The sequence below is a fragment of the Sander lucioperca genome, chromosome 23, assembly GCF_008315115.2.
Source record: "Sander lucioperca isolate FBNREF2018 chromosome 23, SLUC_FBN_1.2, whole genome shotgun sequence".
Taxonomy (NCBI): domain Eukaryota; kingdom Metazoa; phylum Chordata; class Actinopteri; order Perciformes; family Percidae; genus Sander; species Sander lucioperca.
Genome location: NC_050195.1, coordinates 19,188,506 through 19,210,133, shown reverse-complemented (window position 1 = coordinate 19,210,133; position 21,628 = coordinate 19,188,506). Strand labels below are relative to the sequence as shown.

General features: G+C 40.1%; 2 protein-coding genes across 12 annotated transcripts in view; one reads left to right on the top strand and one right to left on the bottom strand.

The window, feature by feature from the left end:
- The window catches only part of cacnb2a (calcium channel, voltage-dependent, beta 2a), a 70,952-nt gene extending 59,532 nt beyond the window's left edge, over nucleotides 1–11,420 (top strand). For all 9 annotated transcript variants that reach the window (XM_031292961.2, XM_031292958.2, XM_031292962.2 and 6 more), the window contains 5 exons: nucleotides 2,164–2,273; nucleotides 4,009–4,160; nucleotides 5,346–5,441; nucleotides 5,914–6,096; nucleotides 8,707–11,420. In XM_031292961.2, the coding sequence (XP_031148821.2) occupies nucleotides 2,164–2,273; nucleotides 4,009–4,160; nucleotides 5,346–5,441; nucleotides 5,914–6,096; nucleotides 8,707–9,477 (1,312 nt within the window). In that variant the 3' untranslated portion in view covers nucleotides 9,478–11,420. The remainder of the gene's footprint in view (nucleotides 1–2,163; nucleotides 2,274–4,008; nucleotides 4,161–5,345; nucleotides 5,442–5,913; nucleotides 6,097–8,706) is intronic.
- Nucleotides 11,421–12,093: 673 nt separating this feature from the next.
- On the bottom strand, nucleotides 12,094–21,585 carry nsun6 (NOP2/Sun RNA methyltransferase 6). Of its 3 annotated transcripts, none has more exons than XM_031292970.2 (12): nucleotides 21,494–21,585; nucleotides 20,381–20,464; nucleotides 19,629–19,784; nucleotides 19,440–19,537; nucleotides 18,573–18,679; nucleotides 18,276–18,429; nucleotides 17,971–18,052; nucleotides 17,683–17,802; nucleotides 16,391–16,535; nucleotides 15,868–16,013; nucleotides 12,897–13,022; nucleotides 12,094–12,809 (listed from the first exon to the last, which is right to left on the bottom strand). In XM_031292970.2, exons 1-12 carry the CDS (start codon nucleotides 21,506–21,508, stop codon nucleotides 12,630–12,632), a joined length of 1,413 nt encoding a protein of 470 aa, XP_031148830.1. In that variant the 5' UTR covers nucleotides 21,509–21,585; the 3' UTR covers nucleotides 12,094–12,629. The 3 variants fall into 3 exon arrangements, with proteins under 3 accessions (XP_031148830.1, XP_031148832.1, XP_031148831.1); XM_031292972.2 differs by having other exon boundaries at nucleotides 19,440–19,531; XM_031292971.2 differs by having other exon boundaries at nucleotides 12,095–12,809; nucleotides 19,440–19,534.
- Between the last annotated feature and the right edge of the window lie 43 nt (nucleotides 21,586–21,628).

Below are 21,628 nucleotides of genomic sequence, written 5' to 3'. Positions count from 1 at the left end.
GTTCTCCTTCTCCATAAACAACATGAAAGAAAGGAGAGGGTTGACTTTTCTTGCTCCAGATTTCCCACCATGGTCAGAAAGCACAGGGAGACACTTTGTTTCTCTCACTCTAGTACGGTGGCCAAGACGGTTCAACACAAATACAAAAGCCACAACACAAATACAAAAGCTACAACACAAACGCTAAAGCTACAACACAAATGCAAAAGCCACAACACAAACGCAAAAGCCACAACACAAACGCAAAAGCCACAACACAAACGCAAAAGCCACAACACAAACGCAAAAGCTACAACACAAACGCAAAAGCCACAACACAAATACAAAAGCCACAACACAAACGCAAAAGCTACAACACAAACGCAAAAGCCACAACACAAATACAAAAGCCACAAAACAAACGCAAAAGCTACAACACAAATACAAAAGCCACAACGGAAGTGAGTGTGTTGTTGACAAACGGAGCCGGCGGATGAGGCCCGTTTCAGAAAGCAGGTTTAGTGAAAACTCTGAGTTTGTTATCCCTGAGATGAGGGAAACTCTGGGTTTTCCGTTTCAGAAAGGGAGGTTATTTAAACCTTAGAAAGAGGGGTTACTCCAGCCCTCAGAGTTCAGGGTTAGACTCAGAGTTTGTTAAACCTCCTTCCTGAAACGGGCCAGGAAAGTTCTGTTGTCATTCACTTCAGTTGTCACTCATTTCCATTATCGCTTATGTTGTGTTGGGGCTTTTGTATTTGTGTTGTGGTTTTTATATTTGTGTTGTAGCTTTTGCATTTGTGTTGTGGCTTTTGCATTTCTGTTGTAGCTTTTGCGTTTGTGTTGTAGCTTTTGCATTTGTGTTGTGGCTTTTGCGTTTGTGTTGTAGCTTTTGCATTTGTGTTGTGGCTTTTGCATTTGTGTTGTAGCTTTTGCGTTTGTGTTGTAGCTTTTGCGTTTGTGTAGTACTCTAGACTCTAGAGTCGGCACTCGCTCCGAAGCTAATCGCCGTCACTCTCTCACTCGCTTTACCACACACTCCCCACGCACACTCACATGCCGGCCCTGCTATTCTCTTAAAGAGATCAACACACACACCAACGCACAAGTTTAAACTTCAGGCCACTTATGTAGGCTATGGTGAAAGCTCTGCGTGAAGCCTTTGTAGAACCATAAATCACGCTTTTTAGAGTGCACTCTTAGTTTGAAATAACAGGAGTAGTTGTACAGTAGATTGGTGTGTAGGGAAGCCTTCCAGCATGCACTTGGGCAACAGCCCCATGAACATAAAGTCTAATTTTATTTATAAGTCTTTATGTGTCTTTTGTCTTTTGTTGTGCTCGATCGTTTTTGCACACTTCCATTATTGTTATACAAATAGTTATTATTGTTATACAAATAGTTATTGTAAGTGAGTATGTTTAGACCGTAAGTAATGTGTGCACAATTAGTGAGGTTTTCCCTCATGTAAGTAGATGGTGCAGTTTTAATTATAAGCCTAGTGCTACTAGTAGTAAACATTATGTTTGTTCTCTTCCTGTTCTCCATTATTGAGAATTCCTGCTAGCCACAATATCTTACCTTACAAACATTTAACCATGGGCAATTGTTAAATATAATTATAAGTATGTATTGGGTTCACCCTAAGAACTCTCAGTTATGATTCAGCCCACACTTTTTATTTTTTCAAAGATTTTTCATGGGCATTTCTGCCTTTAGTGATAGGACAGCTCAGACATGAAAGGGGAGAGAGAGGGGGAAGACACGCAGGAAAACCGTCACAGGTTAGACTCGAACCCTGGACCTTCTGCATCGAGAAATAAACCTCTATATATGTGCGTATGCTCTACCAACTGAGCTAACCGGCCACAGATTCAGCCCACACTTTAGCAGGTTTGGGTTTAAGGACTTGTTGCTTTGACCACTACCTTCAAAGAACTGTAAAATTCAGGTCAAATAATCAATAAAGAACAGTGATTCCCCCTTTCATCTACACATATATTATTTTGTTTTATCTCTCGGTCTCTGCTCTCTGTCATTTGAATTTGTTTTTTGGCAGCTGTTTGCTTTTATTTTTTTGCTTAATACTCAGCAAGAATACGTGTTTGTCTTTCTACTCTTATGTCAAATCAAGTCCATAATAACTCGTTAACCAAGTATTTTACTTCCGTACGTCCGTTGTTTCAGAATATCAATCACTCGCGTCACGGCGGACATCTCTCTGGCCAAACGCTCAGTCCTGAACAATCCCAGCAAGCACGCCATCATCGAACGCTCAAACACACGCTCAAACTTGGGTACGTATGTGCTAGAAATCACTGCAATGCCTGGGAACATCTGGTGTTTTGATTTATAATGTTTTCAAGGAGACCAGCTTATGTGGAAAAGGAAGGAAATGATTAAAGCAACTCTTGACAATTGTAATGATAACTCTCGACGGCCAAGAGTGGCCTTGGCCAGTTTTATTTTGTTAGGAATGAAAGATAAAAAGTTCCAAGAGCTGCTCTGATTTGACTGAGGTTGATCTGAGTTCAGATGTGATTAGAATGAAACAGATTCCTGAGTCAATCTGAGGGGATAATCTTTCTATCTACAAAAGCATCAGTCAGCGGCTGCAGCAGAGGACGAAGTCCCAGGAGAAATCTATGCTGGAAGCAAGAAGTGTATTTTATTACATTTTTTATGTGATAACACAGAGCCACCACACTAACAACTTGATGATTTGACCTCAGTCTTTTTCAACAGTGTGCTGTTGTCCCAGATAAAAAAAAAAAAAACTCTAAAGGAGCTTTAAGGCAACAGCTCCTCCACATCTGATCATGATACATTAGGGCAGAGCCACATTAAGAGCAAAAGCTTCTCTCCATATTTAACCCAAAGCTTTTTCGTTTAAAGTAGCTGTACTCGATATTCAGAAGATTAATATAGCAGTAAACAAATATTTTTTCTATGTAAAGATATAGTGGAGTAACGGGCGTCCTGAGCAGAGGATGAAGTCACACTTCCTCAGTGTGTGTTGTAATCTGAGCTTGTCTGTTCTTTGTTTTGATAGCCGCTCCGCACGCCCCTGCATGTTAGTGCATGCGAGTGACTTGTGCATCGGTATCTGCAGCTGAAGGACGTGACAAATTTGACTAGTTGACCACTTTTTTTTTCTAAATATCCAATACAGACCCTTAAAGCGAGTACTACTTGGAGTCTATTTAGTCAGTTACTTAAAATATCCATCTTAACAAGCCATTTAATGCTCTACAGAGCCTGAAATCCCCAAAAGAAATCTGCCAAAAGATCAGGATTTGTATGTTTCTGATGCAAATGAACATTTACATGAAATGTTGGGAATCAAAAGCGACATTTTCTTAATGTGAGTGAAGCTTTCCTTTCTTCAAGATACATTAAATGATCTTGCATCTCTGGCGTATTTTAGCAGGAAAATTAGAATTTGTGACTCAGCCGTAGTCTGAATGAGCTGTTAGGTTGGAATGTTTTCATGTTATCAGTTTACTTTAGACTTTGTCGTGACTGGAAGTCATGAAGCTTGGCCATGATTCTTCTTAGATTGGGAATAGTGCCCTGCTGATATTTGTAGAATAGTTGTTGCAGTCACGATTTCATCTGTTCGAGTGGGGGTTGTGTGATGTAACAGTTGGTATTTGTTAGAGGTAATAGAACATTGCTCACTTTTCCTCTCAGAGCTATTAGTCTCTAAGCCTGGTCCCAAAAGTCATGATGTCTTTTGAATATTTAAGTTTCTATGAAACAGAAAGAAACGAGCCAAGCAAAAAGTCAAGAAATTCAAACCATATCTAGCAAGTAGGTAAAGGGCTTCACAAAAAAACATTAAATATCAAACTGCACAATAGTAATAAAGATAAGAGCATCAAAATAGAATTTATAAAGAAAAAAACATCTGAGTTCTGATTAATGAACTCCAGTTTCCATAAAGAAACAACCTGGAAGTGGCTTGTACTTGTACTTGTGAATAAAGAAATATAGTCAAACTTGTGCATTGACTCTCTCTTTCTTCTTCAGCTGAAGTCCAGAGTGAGATTGAGCGGATTTTTGAACTGGCCCGAACGTTACAGCTGGTAGTTCTGGACGCCGACACCATCAACCACCCGTCACAGCTGGGGAAGACTTCCCTCGCCCCCATCATTGTCTACGTCAAGATCACCTCTCCAAAGGTGAGTTAAATGAACGGGTTTGATGCAGCGACAGAGCCAGTCAGTGCGAGTTAAAAGGAACCGTAGCTGTGATTTTAAATACAGCATGTATACAGCAAATGCGTGAGGGGAGTGAATCATCACTTTGACCTTTAGCGCAAGTAAAAAAGGCTCATGATTCAGTGATCAATAAAAATAAAAACATTTGGGTCACATGATGACACAATGAGAAAAAGCATAGCTAAAGAGGGATGAGATACAAGCTTATAATTAAAGTGGCATCAGTGTGAATCACAGTGAGCTAAAATAATAAAATAATAATAAAAGGGAAAAGACCCTGCCCTGAAGTAGGAGCTGAAAGAGTTACTGGAGCTGTGGCCAGAGGAACTTAATAATCCCCAAACTGGTCTAGTCGGAACAGGAGAAAAAAAGGGTTCTAGGAACATTATGTTCTAGGAACTGCAAAAATCCCTCCGGTCGGAAAGTGGCTATTGATGCATTTTAATGTTGCTGGTGGAGATGGAGCTGGTTTAACTACTTAAGGTACTTTAGTCCAGCGGTTCCTTCCAATGGGTTACAAGATAATCTGAAGGGTCATGATATGATTAATGGGGTTGCAAAAAGGGAAAATCAAAGTTCTGCTTCATAAATCTGTTTTAAATTTTTTGACTTCTCTATTTTTTTTCTTTTTGTAAAATGAATAAATAAAGTATTTGGGCCAACAATTAATTAAATAATACTATGTAAGAAGTTTAGAGAGGAAATGTCTTGTTGGTGGAACTAACAAATGAACTGTGACAATCACCCCCAACTAGACAAAAGCCAAAAACATAGGGAACCACTGTTTTATTTTATTTTTTAAATACATTGTGTTTTATAAAATTATCATATGTTTGTTTGTTTTTTATGTGAAATATTTATCTCAAAAGTAGTGGAGTGAAAAGTACATTTCCCTATGAAATGGTGGAGTAGAAATTAAAAATACTCAGGTAAAGTACAAGAACCTCTAAATTTCTCGTGAGTAAATGTACTTAGTTACTATCCACCACTGCCTGTAAGGGATTTAAATTCAAAGGAAGCTATCTTCTTTGTCTCTGTCTTTTTGTGTAGTATAAAACTTCCATAGACTTGAATATTGTCCACACAAAGCCTAAATTCAGTTTCGGTAAAATAAAACCACCATGACCTTGCCTTATTTGCCCTCAGGTGCTGCAGAGGCTCATCAAGTCCAGAGGCAAGTCTCAGGCCAAACACCTCAATGTCCAGATGGTGGCTGCTGACAAGCTGGCTCAGTGCCCTCCTGTAAGTCTTTACAGTGGTCCCAAATTACCAACCACAAACAACCTGGAGTTTTGTCTTTTAGAGATGGTTTTTGGCTCTAGGTTTTAGTTGCATGTATATGTGAAATCAGATTTTATTTTTTAAGCGTAATCACTCGTGCCAGTTCTATTTCCGCTCTTCTGTAATCTGCTTAGTTATTATTTTAGAAAATGAAGCGAGCACCCCAGGCTTGTGAAAGTGCAGGCTTTATTTAATTCGAATAACAGTCCGTATCTTTATGGAATTACTGTTTAAGACTTTCTCAGAATTAATGCCTAATGCTATTTAGTGTTAAATTCAGTAGGTTGATTCTAAAATAGCTCTGACATTTTGTATATAAAGTTCAGTATGATATCTTTATAGATCATTTTACAGTCCTTGAATCAAAAAAATCCACTACAGGTCTCCTTTCCATTTCCTTTAACCCTGTCTGCAACCTTCTCCCCTTTCTCAGGAGATGTTTGACATCATACTTGATGAGAACCAGCTGGAGGACGCTTGTGAGCATATGGCTGATTACCTGGAGGCCTACTGGAAAAGCACTCACCCCACCAGCTGCAACCCACCCAACACCCTGCTAACGAAGCTGCCCACAGCCACCCTGCCCTCCAGCCCAGCCCCGGTCTCCAGCGTGCAGGTACAAGAGTTGAGGCCACAGGGAGGATGGGGATACCTGTCACAAAGCTGTGCAGATGAATGGGAAAGGACAGGAAGTGACAGGGATAGAAAAGGAGAGAAAAAGAAAACCTGCAATAGATGAGATGAGGTTTAGGGTCCGTTCCATTACCCACACTTACTGTCTTATTACTTCCACATAATGAACAATAAACCGATACAGTCACATTCAGGGGCTGAGAGTTATACAATTATACAGCAATTAAAGCTAGTTAGAAGCACGCAAGTCTACTTTAGTAAAAGAGATATTCCATGATATTATTTTGAATGGATTTTATTTCTCAAAATTATTGATAAAAATATAAGATATTTAATATTTGTGTGTGCATCTGTCTCATCAAGAAGAATAGTTTTTTATTGAGCAATAAACATCTGCTGATTTGCTGCTGTAACTGTGTAGTGTTTGGACATGAAGAAGAATATTCAGACGGAATTCAACATATTATAAACTTTAAATTCCATCTACTGATTATTGTTGCTCCGTTAAACCAGCTTAAAGGTGCATTACTGTCAACAACTGGACCAGTGTGGTGCAGTAAATTGTGGTGAATAGTGGGATACTCGTTGCTCTGAAAACCGCTCCAAAGCAGAATTAGGATAAAGTGTGCAACAAGTGTGGATTAAGTGTATTGTGGGCTGGCAGAGGTAGACGGGAAGTGATTGTGATTACCTGAAACCCTCGATTTCAAATGCAATTAATTTACTTTTCTTACTAGTGAACGTGTCTTTTTTTTTTTTTCAAAAGTGTGTCATGCAGGAAAGTTTGTCATTGTCATGGTATGAGTCTGTATGGTATAACATAACTTTTCATCTTATGTCACATATCTGAGTGGTAAATGCAGTATAATCCCATAACCTCTACCCCTCTCTCCATCCACTGCCATCACAATGGGAAATGTAAGACTGAAAATGTGGAAAATCCTGATATTAATGAGGAGCAGGAGTGGGATTGACGTGTGATTGCTAGTGTGGTGAGTGTGGAGAGACCATCGGATAAATGTTTTTTAGACTTCAGGTGCCAGGAATCCATAAGAGGTCCATCTTTTTCCTGCAAACTGAAAACACCTTAAAGTTTACTTTTAACTTGCCTCCTCCAGGATTCATTAACCTTCAATGGATGGTTCATGAATATTCAAGATGCATATTCCCAGTGGCCCTCATTTATCAACCTAACGTAGAAACCAGCGCAGATATGAGCGCAGAAATCCTCTTACGACAGGCTTCACGTGTGATTCATGAAACGTTCGTATCACACCAATCAGAGCGTAAGAATGGTCGTATATTGATAAATGCAGCGGCTGGAAACGATCGTAATTTAAATATCACGTCCCAATATATTCTCGGTTTTGAGGCCTCGCCCCTATAATTTACAACATGGCGAGACGTAATCTGGCTACGAAGCGCCACTTTTCAGAGGTGGAGATTGAAACCCTGATATCTCAGGTTCATTTGCACTAACGTGTACTATTTGGCAGCCTGAAAACTGGGATTAAAGGCTGAAGAAAGAATGCAGAATGGAAAGAGATCACTGATGCAGTCAACAGTGTTGCCATGGTAAATCGGACTCCAGCTGAAGTTTATTTAATATACAGGCTTATATTGCAATCTCTTAGGCCTACACCTACCTATATTTAAATAAACACACAGTAGCGGAGTTTATGCAGTGTCTTTTATTTTACTCATGTTTTTTTCATCGTTCACTTGTGGCCATCAACGGCACTTTAAAAGAGAAACAAAAACCTGAAGAATAAATAAAAATGTTGTGCATCGTCATGTTTCCTGTATTGAGTATAATTGCCAAACATAACACTATACCTTTTTAAAAGCGAGGAATAATATCCTGTCTCCTTCGTATAGCCCCCAGTTGGGGCTGTGCTGGACACTGCTCTCTGGGCATCGGGTCATCTGGCTCCATCACTACATTTATGGCACCCTGTTTTCCTGCGCGATGTGCAGAACCCCACAGGCTAAAACAATGTTGCAGACTTTTTCTGCCGTGTATAGTAGGGTCCCCCCCCCCCCGCTGATGCAAGACAGAGCCATCTGCCCTTAATCAATCCGATGGAGGGCTCCACCGTGGCCCGTGTGCACTGTTGTACCGGCGCATAAAGGTCTTCTAAAAGAGCGACATCTGCCATTGCTGATAAGTGATCAACTGATGACTTCTCCTGTTAAACTGATTATATGCTGCACCGCAAGTCCACACTGACTCGAAAACTTGCGTACACGAGTTCAGACCAGACGTGAGATTTTTATCGCAGCCTACACTCACGTTGAAATTGATAAATGCCTTGCTTTGCGTAGGAATCGGCGTACGCCCGTCCTACGCCTGTTTTAGGTCGTACGCACGTTTCATAAATGAGGGCCTGTGTGTGTGTGTGTGTGTGTGTGTGTGTGTGTGTGTGTGTGTGTGTGTGTGTGGGTGGGGTGTGTGTTCAAGTGCATATATAAAATATGCACCGGAACAAGGGTGAAGTGAATATTAATCTGCATGAGTTGTGTTTGTGTGTGTTTGCAGTGTATTTTCTTGCTTTCTGTCACCCACCTGACTGACATGTGTTACTGACCTCAGGGCAGCAGTGCAGAGCAGAAAGGAGAGAAAGCATTAGTGGAGAGAAAGGGCTCCAGAGAGGATCACCAACACCATCATCACCATCACCACCACCACCACCAGAGCCAGGACCAGGCTGATGCTGATGCTGATGCTGATGCGGAGGCTGAGGGGGAGGGGCTTGAGGAGGAGAGGCCTCTGAGGACAGAGGCCTCCAGGAGAGCCCAACACATCCACCACCGTTCGTCTTCCACCCGGACTGAGCAACACAACCACCATCACCATCACAGCAGCAGTCGAGGCCGGGGCTTCTCCCGGCAGGAGACTTTGGACTCGGAAACCCCCGAGAGCAGAGAGAGCCGAGAGAGCAAGGACTCTGCTTATATCGAGCCGCACACTCAGCTCCTCCACCAGGAAGAGGAGGAGGATGAGGAGGAGGAGGACGTAGATGAGGAGGAGGATGAGGAGGAGGATCTAGGGGAGGGGCACCCCCAGCAGCAACAGCGTTACGAGCCACTGCCCCACCGGGACCACAACCACCATCACCATCACCACCATCACCGCAGTGGGGCGGATGAGGCCGGCCACAGCACGGGACACCACCGCTCAAAGGAGCGTGAACAGGACCATAACGAACGGAACAAGCAGCGCTCGCACCACCACCGGCCGACACGTGACCACCACCACCACTACTACGACCGGGACAGAGACAGGGACCGAGAAGGGGAGGTGGCTCCTAAAAAGAGGGGTGACGCAGGAGAATGGGCCAGAGACTCCTACATCCACCAGTGACGGACCAAAGCCCCCCTAAAGCTCATTTGGAACTCCTAACCGTTCTGTTCTCCCATCGTGCTGCTATACCCTGAAACCACAGCATCCTATTTATGTACACTTCCTTTGTAAATGCTGTTGCATCTTTTTAAATGGCAGGATTTTGATTACATAGATACAAATATAAATATATAAATATATGTATGTGTGTATCTATGCATAGACGTTGTTTATGTGTGGATATGCATGAATATTCTCAAATATGCATATTTTAAACCTGTGTTTGATAAAGCATGACACGAAAGCAGAATTTTTTTCTGTACTGAGCTGTGCTTTCTGTGATTAGCATTTTGATTTTTTTATTGTTTGTATTACTTTTTCATTTCTCGCTACCACTTGAATAATTTGTTCCATCAGACTACTGCTAGGGTTGACTGCAACGGTTGACTAACCAAGTTAGTTTGATGCTGTATTTGCAGGTCTTTTGTTTAAAAAGAATAGTTTGTCAATTTTAGAAATAAGCTTATTCACTTGTTATTGCTCAGAGTTACCAGTTTATTAGGTACACCTAGCTAACACAAATGCAGTCTAATACAGCAGTCCTGCAATAAAGCCTACCTTCATGAGGGTTATAATGTTCAGTTTGTACTGTTTTATAAAACTTAATCATCATCTTGGAGGCTGCAGTTTGTGGTGCTGTTAGATTGTATTATGTATTGTTCTACTGGCAGGCGTTACTATTATTTTGTCTACCCCATTTATATCTGAGGGTAGTCTAAATAACCGGAACAGGGACTGTTGTATTAGACTGCATTAGGTTTAGCTACCTAATTAACTGCCAACTGAGTCTAGTTGAGAAGATGAATAACTTATATGTGAGGTAAATATGAAGCTGCAGCCGGTTAGCTTAGCTTAGCTGGAAACAGGGAAGTATGAAGGTAAAAAAATCTAAATTAATATCTTATTAACACTTTCTATCTCATTTATTTTGTTTTTTACAAAAATTGAAGTCTAAAAAAACAAGTTGTGGTTTTACGGCAGGGCTTAATTTACTGTAAGCTAACCGGCTGCTAACGCTAGCTGCAGGTTTAGATACGAAAGTGGTATACATTTTCTCATCTAACTCTAAGCAAGAAAGCTAGTAAGCATATTTCCCAAAGTGTCGGACTACTCCTAAATTTTGTGTTCATCATTTATTGCTTAGTTCCTGTTTGAAATTTTGCGTCCATGGTTTTGGGCATTCAGTTTTAACATATTTAAGCCTCCCTCGAGGTGCACCTTAGTCTTGCCTTGCAAGACAAACTAGTTCCACAATAACTTCCTCTCTTACATGCAGTACTGTTCTCTTTGTATGGGTCCAGAAACATTTTATAACATTGATACACCCTTAATTCTGCACTTTTACTGATTCACATTGGTTTCAAGTGAAATTTGATATGACATTGCAACTTTATTGTCGGTCTACCGAAACTCCATTAAGGTTCATCTTTTTTTAAGTCTGACCCCCTTTTTCTAATGAATGTTGTTTAATTCCCACTTTAACTCCAGAATATAAAGGATGTCCATTTTAGGGATATCTTCTTCAATACGTTCAAAAATTAAAAGATGCAAACTATTTAAAAATGTTTACCAGACAAATATAGTTTTGTCTTTTGCCATTTATTCACTCCCCTGACTAACAGGATCTATTTTAAGAGTCAATGACGTTGGATCAAATTTAAACATTTCATGTATTAATTCATGATACTGAAAATCGAAATTGAGCTCACTCGTGCCCCTCTGTTTACAAACCCACCCTTCACTCTGTATGGTTTTGCCCAGCAATTGTAATTATAAAAACAACTCCATTATTTTGCTACATTGGTAGCAATACAGATTTTCTAACAGTGTACATGTGTATGTACATAATGCATAAATATAAAGAATAAAGTTGGCAACAGAGGACTGTCGAGGGGGGAAAAGGATTTGATGTATGCTTTGTCAGAAGACCCAGACAGAGGAGGAGAGCGGTGTCTATAAATAGTCGTCTGAAACTCTGCTGAAAAATTGAGGTAGACTCTCCGGCTTGTCTCCTGAGTCGTCATGACAACATCGACATTAATGACAATACTGAGGGGGATGCATCTAAAATATCTTCTTCACAAACATACGCCTCCAAAATAGACAAACAAGTATTCACAGACATGCAGCTGATGTGATCTCAGAATTGTGATATTGTTAAACACCTTCAGTGCAGTAGTGAAAAGAGCAGCAGTCTACATACAGTGACATGCACAGATTCAGGGAGGTAACGTGCAGTCGGCTGGCATTTCCACACAGATGCGTTTGGATGGACTTTTAAGAGTCTAATGGTATTCCCAGGAAGAGGGATTGAGCTGAGGTCATTGTGAAAGTCTTAAAAATGCTGCATGTTGGGAGAACCGGCCAGATGTTTGTGCACTGTTGGCACAAATCTATAAATTCTGTGCAGTTAGTGGACACCCATAATTCAATTTGCACTGAATAAATTAGTGATGAGTATTGTAATTTGTATTTAAATCAGTGTTTCATAAGTGTAATCCAATAATGTGCAGTTGCTTAATGTATAACGAACATGAAGAGAGAAAAATCTTTTTTTTTAAAGGAAGTTTTTATTATGAAAAAAAATGAATAATTTACTTCTGGTGAATGAACTACACACGGCACCATTTCTTTCTTACAAGCAGCAGAAGTCTTAATTAAGAGGTCCCAGTTGTCTCCACCACTACTAAAAGATGCTAAATTGTTAATACCTCTCTTGACCTCTTTCTGCTCGCTACTTCCTGATCTCTAAGATGCAGCGAATCCACTGTGACCATGGCAGCTGTGTCGTCACTGTTGTTATGGCGATGCAAGCACTGCTGCATTTGCCAATACTCATTCAGTCTCCATCCTTCCCCACGTGCCTCCACCCCCTCCCTCCTTCCCTTGCACTCTCCTCTCTCCTGCCCTCGTTTATAAACCCTATCCCTATATGGCCCGCAGTTTTAGAGAGCAGCTGTTAAGAGGCAGATGCTGTAAACAGCACAGTGAGCGTCTTTGTCAACACTGCCTCGTCAAAGCACACACAGTGTTATAATATAAACACTATTATTCCCGTCTGAAGTCTCTGGTGTGAGAGCTGATGGTGCTGGAAGAGAAAACATGCCCTCTGGTCAGTTTTTCAGGAACTTGGCAATAAAAAAGCCAATAGTGTCTCTGTCGGCTCTGCAGGGGAGGGGGGCTGCCGTTCCTGTCTGGTCCCAGCTCAGCTCAGGACTGAACCTCTGGAGAAGGCGCAGCTGCTCAGGTGATAGGCCTGCTCCCAGCATGCCTTCTGCGCCGATGTGAGGCTCCTGAAAACAAGAGCGTGATTTGGTGAGGTTTTCCTAACATCACCCTCCATATTTGGGAGTCTGTCCACGTGGCTGAAGTGTTTTTACCTGAGGCTGAAGCGTGAGGCAGGGGAAGGTTTGGAGGGCCCAGGCTACCTGCTCCTCATTCTCTGCTAGAGTCACTGTGCAGGTGCTGTACACAAGAACCCCACCTTTCTTCAACAACTGCACTGCCTGCAATACATTAAGGCATTTTATTAAAGCGGCCAGATCAATACTTTTAGTATGACAATGTAAAACAATGTGAAAGTGGTTGCTCATAGTGATGAACTCTCCTCATCTTAAGGGAGCTTTATAGTTTGTTTCAGCTCACTGTTTTCGTTTCCGGTTCACAACTTTACTGCTTAGGTTCACTCTCACTGCTCTCATAGCATTGTTTTTGGCCAAGCTTTATTAAAAAGACACTGTACACTACCTGTTCAACAGCAAACAGTTAGACTATATGGTGAACATAGTGAAGCACTTAGCAAGTGAATAATGGACTTTCATTCATCAGGTGGCCAGAAACACGACTCCAGATGAATGACAATGTTGCTCGTTAACTGCTCGATGTGTAAATAAGCAACTCTTTTCCAACAAGTTCACCTATCAACTTAAAGGTCAATGTTGTCTTCTTGCTGCCTCCAAGTGGCCAAAAAGAACAGTTGTTGCAAGTTTAACTCTACGAGCACTGACACAAAAATGAGTCTTCAGTCTAGATGCCGAATAACTTTGAGGAAATGCATGTAAACATTGATGAAGCACTATACAGATCCTTTCCAAAAAATTAGAATATCATGGAAAAGTTTATTTCCATAATTCCATTCAAAATGTTAAACTTTCATAGATTATAGATTCTGGGCCCACAACTTCAACGATTTCAAGTATTTAGTGGTTTATTTGTACATAATTTGGGCATCCAGCTCATAAAACCCACGAAAACAGGATTTCAAAAAAATTAGAATACTGTGAAGAAATCACCATTTACTTCTCAGTTTTTGCAGAAAAAAAGAAATTAGGATCACATCAAATCAATCAAAATATGGTACTTTCAAAACGATACGTCAATCTTCAATACTTGGTAGGGAATCCCTTTGCCTTAATCACTGCCTCGATGCGCCGTGGCATTGAAGCAATCAGCCTGTGGCATTGCCTGGGAGTTATGGAAGCCCAGATTTCCTTGATACTTGCGGTCAGCTCTTCTTTGTTTTTGGGTCTGGTGCCCCTCATTTTCCTCTTGATAATACCCCATAGATTCTCAATGGGGTTTAGGTCCGGCGAGTTGGCTGGCCAGTCAAGCACTGTGATGGCATGGGCATCAAATCAGGTTTTGGTGCTTCTGGCGGTATGGGCAGGGGCCAGGTCCTGCTGGAAGATGAAATCTGCATCTCCATATAGATCCTCAGCAGAAGGAATCATGAAGTCCTCTAAAACATTCTGGTAGACTGATGCGGTGACCTTGGATTTAAGAAAGCAGAGTTTACCAACACCTGCACTGGACATTGCACCGCAAATCATGACTGACTGTGGATATTTCACACTGGACCTCAAGCAGCTTGGGTTCTGTTCCTCACCCGTCTTCCTCCAAACCCTTGGCCCTTGATTCCCGAATGAAAGGCACACTTTACTTTCATCGGAAAAGAGGACCTCGGACCACTGGCCAACAGTCCAGTCCTTCTTCTCCTTGGCCCAGTTGAGACGCTTCCTACGTTGGCTCAGACTCAGAAGCGGTTTGACCCGAGGAACCCGACAGTTGTAGCCCATCTCCCGGATGAGTCTGAATGTGGTGGTTTTTGAAGCTGTGACTCCCGCCTCATTCCACTCTTTCTGGATCTCTGCCAGATTCATGAATCTTCTCTGTTTGATAATCCGCTGAAGCCCACAGTCAGCTCTTCTGCTGGTGCATCTTCTCCTGCCACATTTTGCCCTTCCACTAGACTTTCCATTGATATGCTTGGACACAGCACTCTGTGAACAGCCAGCCTCCTTAGCTATGAACTTTTGTGGCTTACCCATCCTATGGAGGGTATCAATGATGGTCTTCTGGCCAGTTGTCAAGTTTGCAGTCTTCCCCATATTGATCCTAACTGAGACAATTGAACCAAAGTGAAGCAATTTAATGACACCTGGGAAAACCTGTGCAGGTGCTTTGAGTTTAGTAGATGAGTAGTGTGTGACACTCAGTTTAAAACATTCATGCCCTGTAAAATTTGGGCTGATTTCTTCACAGTATTCTAATTTTTTGAAATCCTGTTTTCGTGGGTTTTATGAGCTGGAAGCCCAAATTATGTACAAATAAACAACTAAATACTTGAAATCGTTTAAGTTGTGGGCCCTGAATTTATAATCTATGGAAGTTTAACATTTTGAATGGAATTATGGAAATAAATAAACTTTTCCATGATATTCTAATTTTTTGGAAAGGGTCTGTATGTCAGCGGGATAAATTATGTCCTCTGCATTGGACTCTAATCTCCCTTTAGTGATCTATCTGTTAGCCATAGTTGAAGCAAAGGAATATATACTTGAAAAAATATTTCACATTTCTTTAGTCTACATTTATGTACATGTGTATAAAAAAACAAACGAGGAAAACGACTGACTATTGCTTAAGGTAGAAGTCGAAATACTTTCTGGAGCTGCTTTTCTGACTCTTAAAAAAATAATTATCAACAGTCACAAACTCCTGACTCATTTTATCACTTCAGAGCTAAAAGCTGTACCTCTAAAAACATTTTCAACACCCAATTGAGTATCAAATCAAAGAAAACATTTTGTGTTTGAATCAAAATTGTCAGTATTACAGCATCAGTGGATTGGGTGTTAAAATCAGTCATATCATTCACAGCTTTGATCAGAGGAAAAAACTTAAAATCATTTTAAGGTGTATTTTACCAATAAAATGTGAATTCAAGCTGTAAATCACACAGCAGTATAATAACTGCCAAATGCTGCCATCTACTGGTCAAAGTGACCACGATGTGATGTGAAAAAAAAACAAACGGATGTCAAAGTGCTTTATCTGTGTGGTAAATCTTACAGCATGGAATAACTTGCGCTGCAGTGGCTGGTAGGAACAGATCTCCTTGAGGCTCCAGGTACACGACATGCTGGGTCTCTGTCCGAGGCCGCTACAGGGGGCGTCCAGCAGAACCCGGTCAAAACTTTCAGGAGGGAAGGGAGGTCCTGGAATATGTTCAGAAACAGAAGTTATATGTGTGTGTGTGTGTGTGTGTGTGTGTGTGTGTGTGTGTGTGTGTGTGTGTGTGTGTATATATATATATATATATATATATATATATATATACATACATACATACATACACACATACACACATGTGTATATATATATATATACACACACACATACATATATATATACACATATATATATATACACACATATATATATATATATATATATATATATATATATATATACACATACACACACACACACATATACATATATATATATATATATATATATATATATATATATATACACACGTGTGTGAGTGTGTGTGTGTGTGTGTGTGCGCGTGCGTACTGTCACTCTGTACCTTCAGCTTCCTGTGCCAAGTCGCTGCTCACAGCTTGAGTGCTGTTGAAGCAATAAACTTTGATCGACCGTAAATGCAACATTTGGGCGTTTTGATGAATTCGATCGATCTTACTTCGGATCCTGTCCAGCGCCACGACCTCGCCCTGCGTGAGACAGAAAGAGATTAAAAAGGAACAAAAAACATCAGTTATACAGTATTCAGATCCTTAAAAATACATTCAAAATCGTACTCAAGTAAAATAAGTATTAGCAAATATACTCTGCCCTCTTTATATATATACTGTATAACACTGATGCAATAATGTGTGAGCAGCAATTTTGTTGTAGTTTGCCGAAATGAAGCTGATTTTAAATACTTTGTCTTCAAAAACCTCAATTGAGTCCTAAAAGCCTTGTTTTGCAGTGCAGTAACAATATTTCAACCCGTAATTAACTTGTTTAAGAAATGTTCTGGAAATAAGGCAGCAGCACTAGAATTATGAAAATGTTTACTTTAGAAAATGATATACACAAGCACTGAGAACAGGTGTAACCCGTTTTAGAAGCCTGTTATATGGTTCAAATAACATGCAAAATATGCAAAGCAATTTGTGACTATAGCAGTCAGATAAATGTAGTGGAGTAAAAGTATTAAGCAGCATAATAAATGTAAGAAAGTAAAGTACAAGTACCTAAAAACTACTTTAGTACAGGACTTGAGTAAATGTAGTTAGTACCTTTCCACCACTGATTATACCTGTAGTTTAATAACATACGATGTGGCCTCATTAAATCCAATAATATATACAGCTGAAAGATATGATTTATGACACAGAAATCTTTATTATACGTTTTACAAAAGTTGTATTTATTTCAGGACTCTTCTACTAGATTCAATTACAATTTACAGCTAATGTTATTTTTCCACTACACAGAAACAACCACAGTCCACGGAAGAGTGCTGTAGCATGAATTGAACGCCTCCTATTCTTAGGAACAATAATTTTCTAGATCAGATCTTTTTTGCTTCTGTCCACCTAAATGTCTACGTACTGTATGACCTTTCAGCACAAGTTTAATAACTCTATGAGCAGTTCAACCTTTCTTAAATAGTTTAATGTGAATAACTTTAGAAGCCTGGAAGGGAAAAAAAAGAAATACGTTTTTGATTCTTTACAATCCCATTTGTCGTCTTATTACCCCTAAGATTTATCTTGCGACACCTTTAGGAGGTCCAGATCCCTATTTTATTGGATCAGGCTGTATATCATATGTGTACTTTATAGACTGGATTCTCGGTAGAACTTGTACCTGATCCCTCATGAGTGCAGCGATGTGGCAGGTCTTCCCTCCGGGTGCAGCACACATATCCAGGATCCGTTCTCCAGGACGAGGCCCAAGAACATGTCCCACAACTACAGAGGGAAGGTTCTGCACGACATGAAAAAAAGAACATGAGAAGAGGCAAAACAGTGTCCACTGTACAAGTGCATCCCCTCCGTTCTGCTGTATTATTAATTTAACAACACTTTTGTAACATTAATAGATACACATAGGTACACATACTTACTTTATTGTACATTCTAATACTATAAATACCTGTAGGAATGCCAGGTTGGGTAGAACACCATCGAAGGAAGGACTCTGGTAGAGTGGCTCTACCATCCGAACGCCTATTCCCCTAAAACAATAGACGACAGTGACTGAATACTGTTTCCTTCATGCCACCATGCCTGTTTGACCCAGAGGAAGATTGGAGTGCAGTCGATACGCAGACTTTGTCTTCTTTTCAATCATGCAGCCACCATAATAATGGCTTTTTAAATGTTGGACCTTGACGCAGCAGTGTGCTTTGACTTTTGTCATTTGCATGTATTTATAAAACAAAAACAAAGTCTACTTACTTGGCAGGTTCATCTGTGCAGAAGATGCTGGAGCGATCTATTTGAGCGACTCCATTTCCCACAAACACTTTCTTTCCCTGGAAGCTCGTGGCTCCTCGGGTGCACCGACCCTCCAAGTCAGAGAGGACAGACACCACATCTCCAGCCTTCATGTCTAAGAGCAAAGAAACACATCACAGGTTGATTTCATGTAAGAAAACCACACACTCAACAAAGTAAACACAACACACTATGAAATCCATTATAACAACATATGTATTTTAATTGACTTTAACAGAATCTGTCTTTGAATCTTACACTTGGGGCTGGCGAGAATCCCCGGGACGAAGACATGAGCACCTCTCAGTACAGCACTGCCACACTGAGCACCAACCACCACCTCTGAGCTGAGCTGCTTCACAGGTCTTACAACACAAGAGAGAGGGAAGTCACACACTTCTACATCAGCCTCAGTGGACTGTGGCAGAGTATGGATGGTTTGGATACTGTTAGGGCTGTGCTCGATTGAAGAAATTCTTAGTCGACTAACGCTCATTTAATTGTATCGACTAATCGATTAGTTGATTTAATCGACAGATCTGTAAATCTGAGTTTCTCCGCAAAGAGTCATGCAAAAGCACCACTTTAATTCTTGTGTTTACCAGAGATGTGCTCGTACATTTCTTGGAAATAAGTCATTCAGCATGAAAAAAGCATAAAACATGACTAATCGACTAAAGAAATCTTAGTTGACTAAGACCAAAACGACCGATTAGTCGACTAATCGACTAAGAGGGAGCAGCCCTAGATACTGGAGATACAGCATATATGGCATGCATGGACAATTCTTCACAACCTTTTCAAGCTTTTCCTTTGTTTGATTGTTTGTCAGCAGGTGTATCAACAAAAAAAAGAAGTTACATGCAATAATACCACCATTTACCCAAAAACAGAAAAGAGCAAGGAATGTTATGGTGCTGTTACTGTAGTTTGTGTTTCTCGTTGGGATCAAAACACACTTCTAAAAAAGTGTGCACTTCTAGAATTCTTTTTTCTTTCTGTCGTCAGTCTATGAAATTCCATGTGGGTTTGGCCTCAGGAAACACTCTGCAATTTAAGGCTAAGTATGTACTCCATAGAGCAGATTCAGATTTGTCTGACATTGTTCCAGCATTCCTTACATACCTTGGGCCGTCGACGGGAAGGAGCAGCACATCTGGAATTCGCGGGTGAGGAAGAATCTGAACGGAGACCTCCTCTGCTGATGAGGTGCACAGCTGCTGCTTCGACAACAACAACAATAACACACTGAAGGATTAGGACTCAATTGACCACCACTGTGAGTACTTTCCTTGCTCCCTCTTTCATTCTCACCTTTTTCAGCTCTTCTCCTAACTTGTGTCTGATCTCTTCCAGGGGAGCGAGATGAGTATTGGCCCGAACACAAGTGTATGAAGGAGGGTGAGACAGGCATGTGAGCAGCTTCTGAAAACGACAGTCTGCCTCCTGATGGCCAACTGCAGCTAATACCTGATCGCAAACAAGATGACGTTAAAATTATTGGATGAAACAATTACAAAAATCTCAAGAACTTGATTGATTTCAAGTTTCAGCCTTTCAAATTTAGCATATATCCCTAAAACAGATATTTTGCAATTTATTCAAGTAAAAATAACAATGCTGCCACCTGAACTAACATAATTCAGGTCAACATAATAAACCGAATTAATAAATAGCTCCCAGGACCACAGCTACCGTTGAGGACATCAAGCAACATTCTGCGGTTTACTTTCTACAATTACACAGAAACATCAGTGACAGACTGAGTGAGTACAGTCTGTTTTTAGGCCAAAACGATAGGAAACATAGGCTATCACTTGTGTGGGGGGATTAAATTAGCAAGAAATTATATCAACATGTTGGTGTAAAGCCAAACGTTTCTTAGGGAGGGTTTACTGGACTTAAGTTCATCTAAAAACGAAGCTATGCTGTGAAGGTTCCCGCATCATCCCTGGGTTATCTTTTCAACTGAAAGAGAGGAAGAGTCTCTTTTTCATGAGGCGTATTTATGATTATCCAGAAGAGAGAAATCACTTCCAAGAAACACATTTAAACTCCTACTGTACCTCCTTGTTTAAGAAGACACTCTTGAGATAATCAGTGACTTCAGGCTTCAGGGAAATCCTTGGAAAAATAGACATTTCTTCAATCTGCACAAAGAAAAGTATCCGATCAATAACAGAACAGTAAATGAATCTTAATTGATGAACTGCCGTAGGAGAATGTAGAAAGATGTGGTTACAGTTTGGAGCCTCTGTTGTGGTTAAAACTTGCTTACAGTCTGGTGGATAATCAAACACACATTTCTTTGCAGTGATTTATTCCCGCAGTACAGTGGCTGATGTACTACTACCACTACTACTACTACTACTACTACTACTACAACTACTATTACTACAACAACTACAACTACTAATAATAATAATGATAATAATAAGAATAATACGAATAATAATAAGAATATTTTACCCACAGAACTCAAAAAGGATCATATCTGGGTTCATTTTAAACTCAAGTTGCAACAGTTCTTAAAGACGTAAACGTCATGCTTGATCTGGTGTTTGTTATTGAGTTTTATGGTAATTTGATTGTATTATTGATTTTAAATTGTTAGCTTGTTGTACATCGTTTATGTCTTGTTCTGTTTTGTATGTATTTTCTTGTACACAGTTCTATTTTTCTGTGTTTTTGCAAATTATCTTAGGCTGTAAGGATGGGTAGCAATTTCAGACATGCAATTAAAGGAATGCAGTAAATACACAGAATAAAAAACAATTAAAAAATAATTAGTTATCAAATAATGTGTTTTTATGAGGGATTTTAATGAAAATAAAGACCTAATTTAGCCCGTAACCTGTTGATCCTTCTCCACAATGTCCGTCTATTATTGACACTATCTGAATGAAATGTAATACATGTTTGATATTTAAATAACAGAATCCATGTGTGGTAATAATAACCTGAGGAGGTGCTTTCTGCCAACATTAAATAATCTATTAATATAGGCTACCTAATTTACGTCCAAACGGGTTATATTTATAATCTAAACGCTGGTAGTCAATCCTATTTAACATATCTGCTTTTTACATTCATAATCAACGAGCGATCAGTTAAATTAATAGTCTAATATAAGTGTGACAGCGATGTAAAGGCGTTTTTAATCATCTTTAGGTACTCACGTTCGATGAAGGCATGGACCGCTGGTGTTTTGATACTACTTCCGCGTACGTCACTAGTTGGTCATATGACACTGGTTGAATTCAAAAATCGAAGTAATGCCGCCTGTTGATCAGCAATACCTGTATGATGTTCAT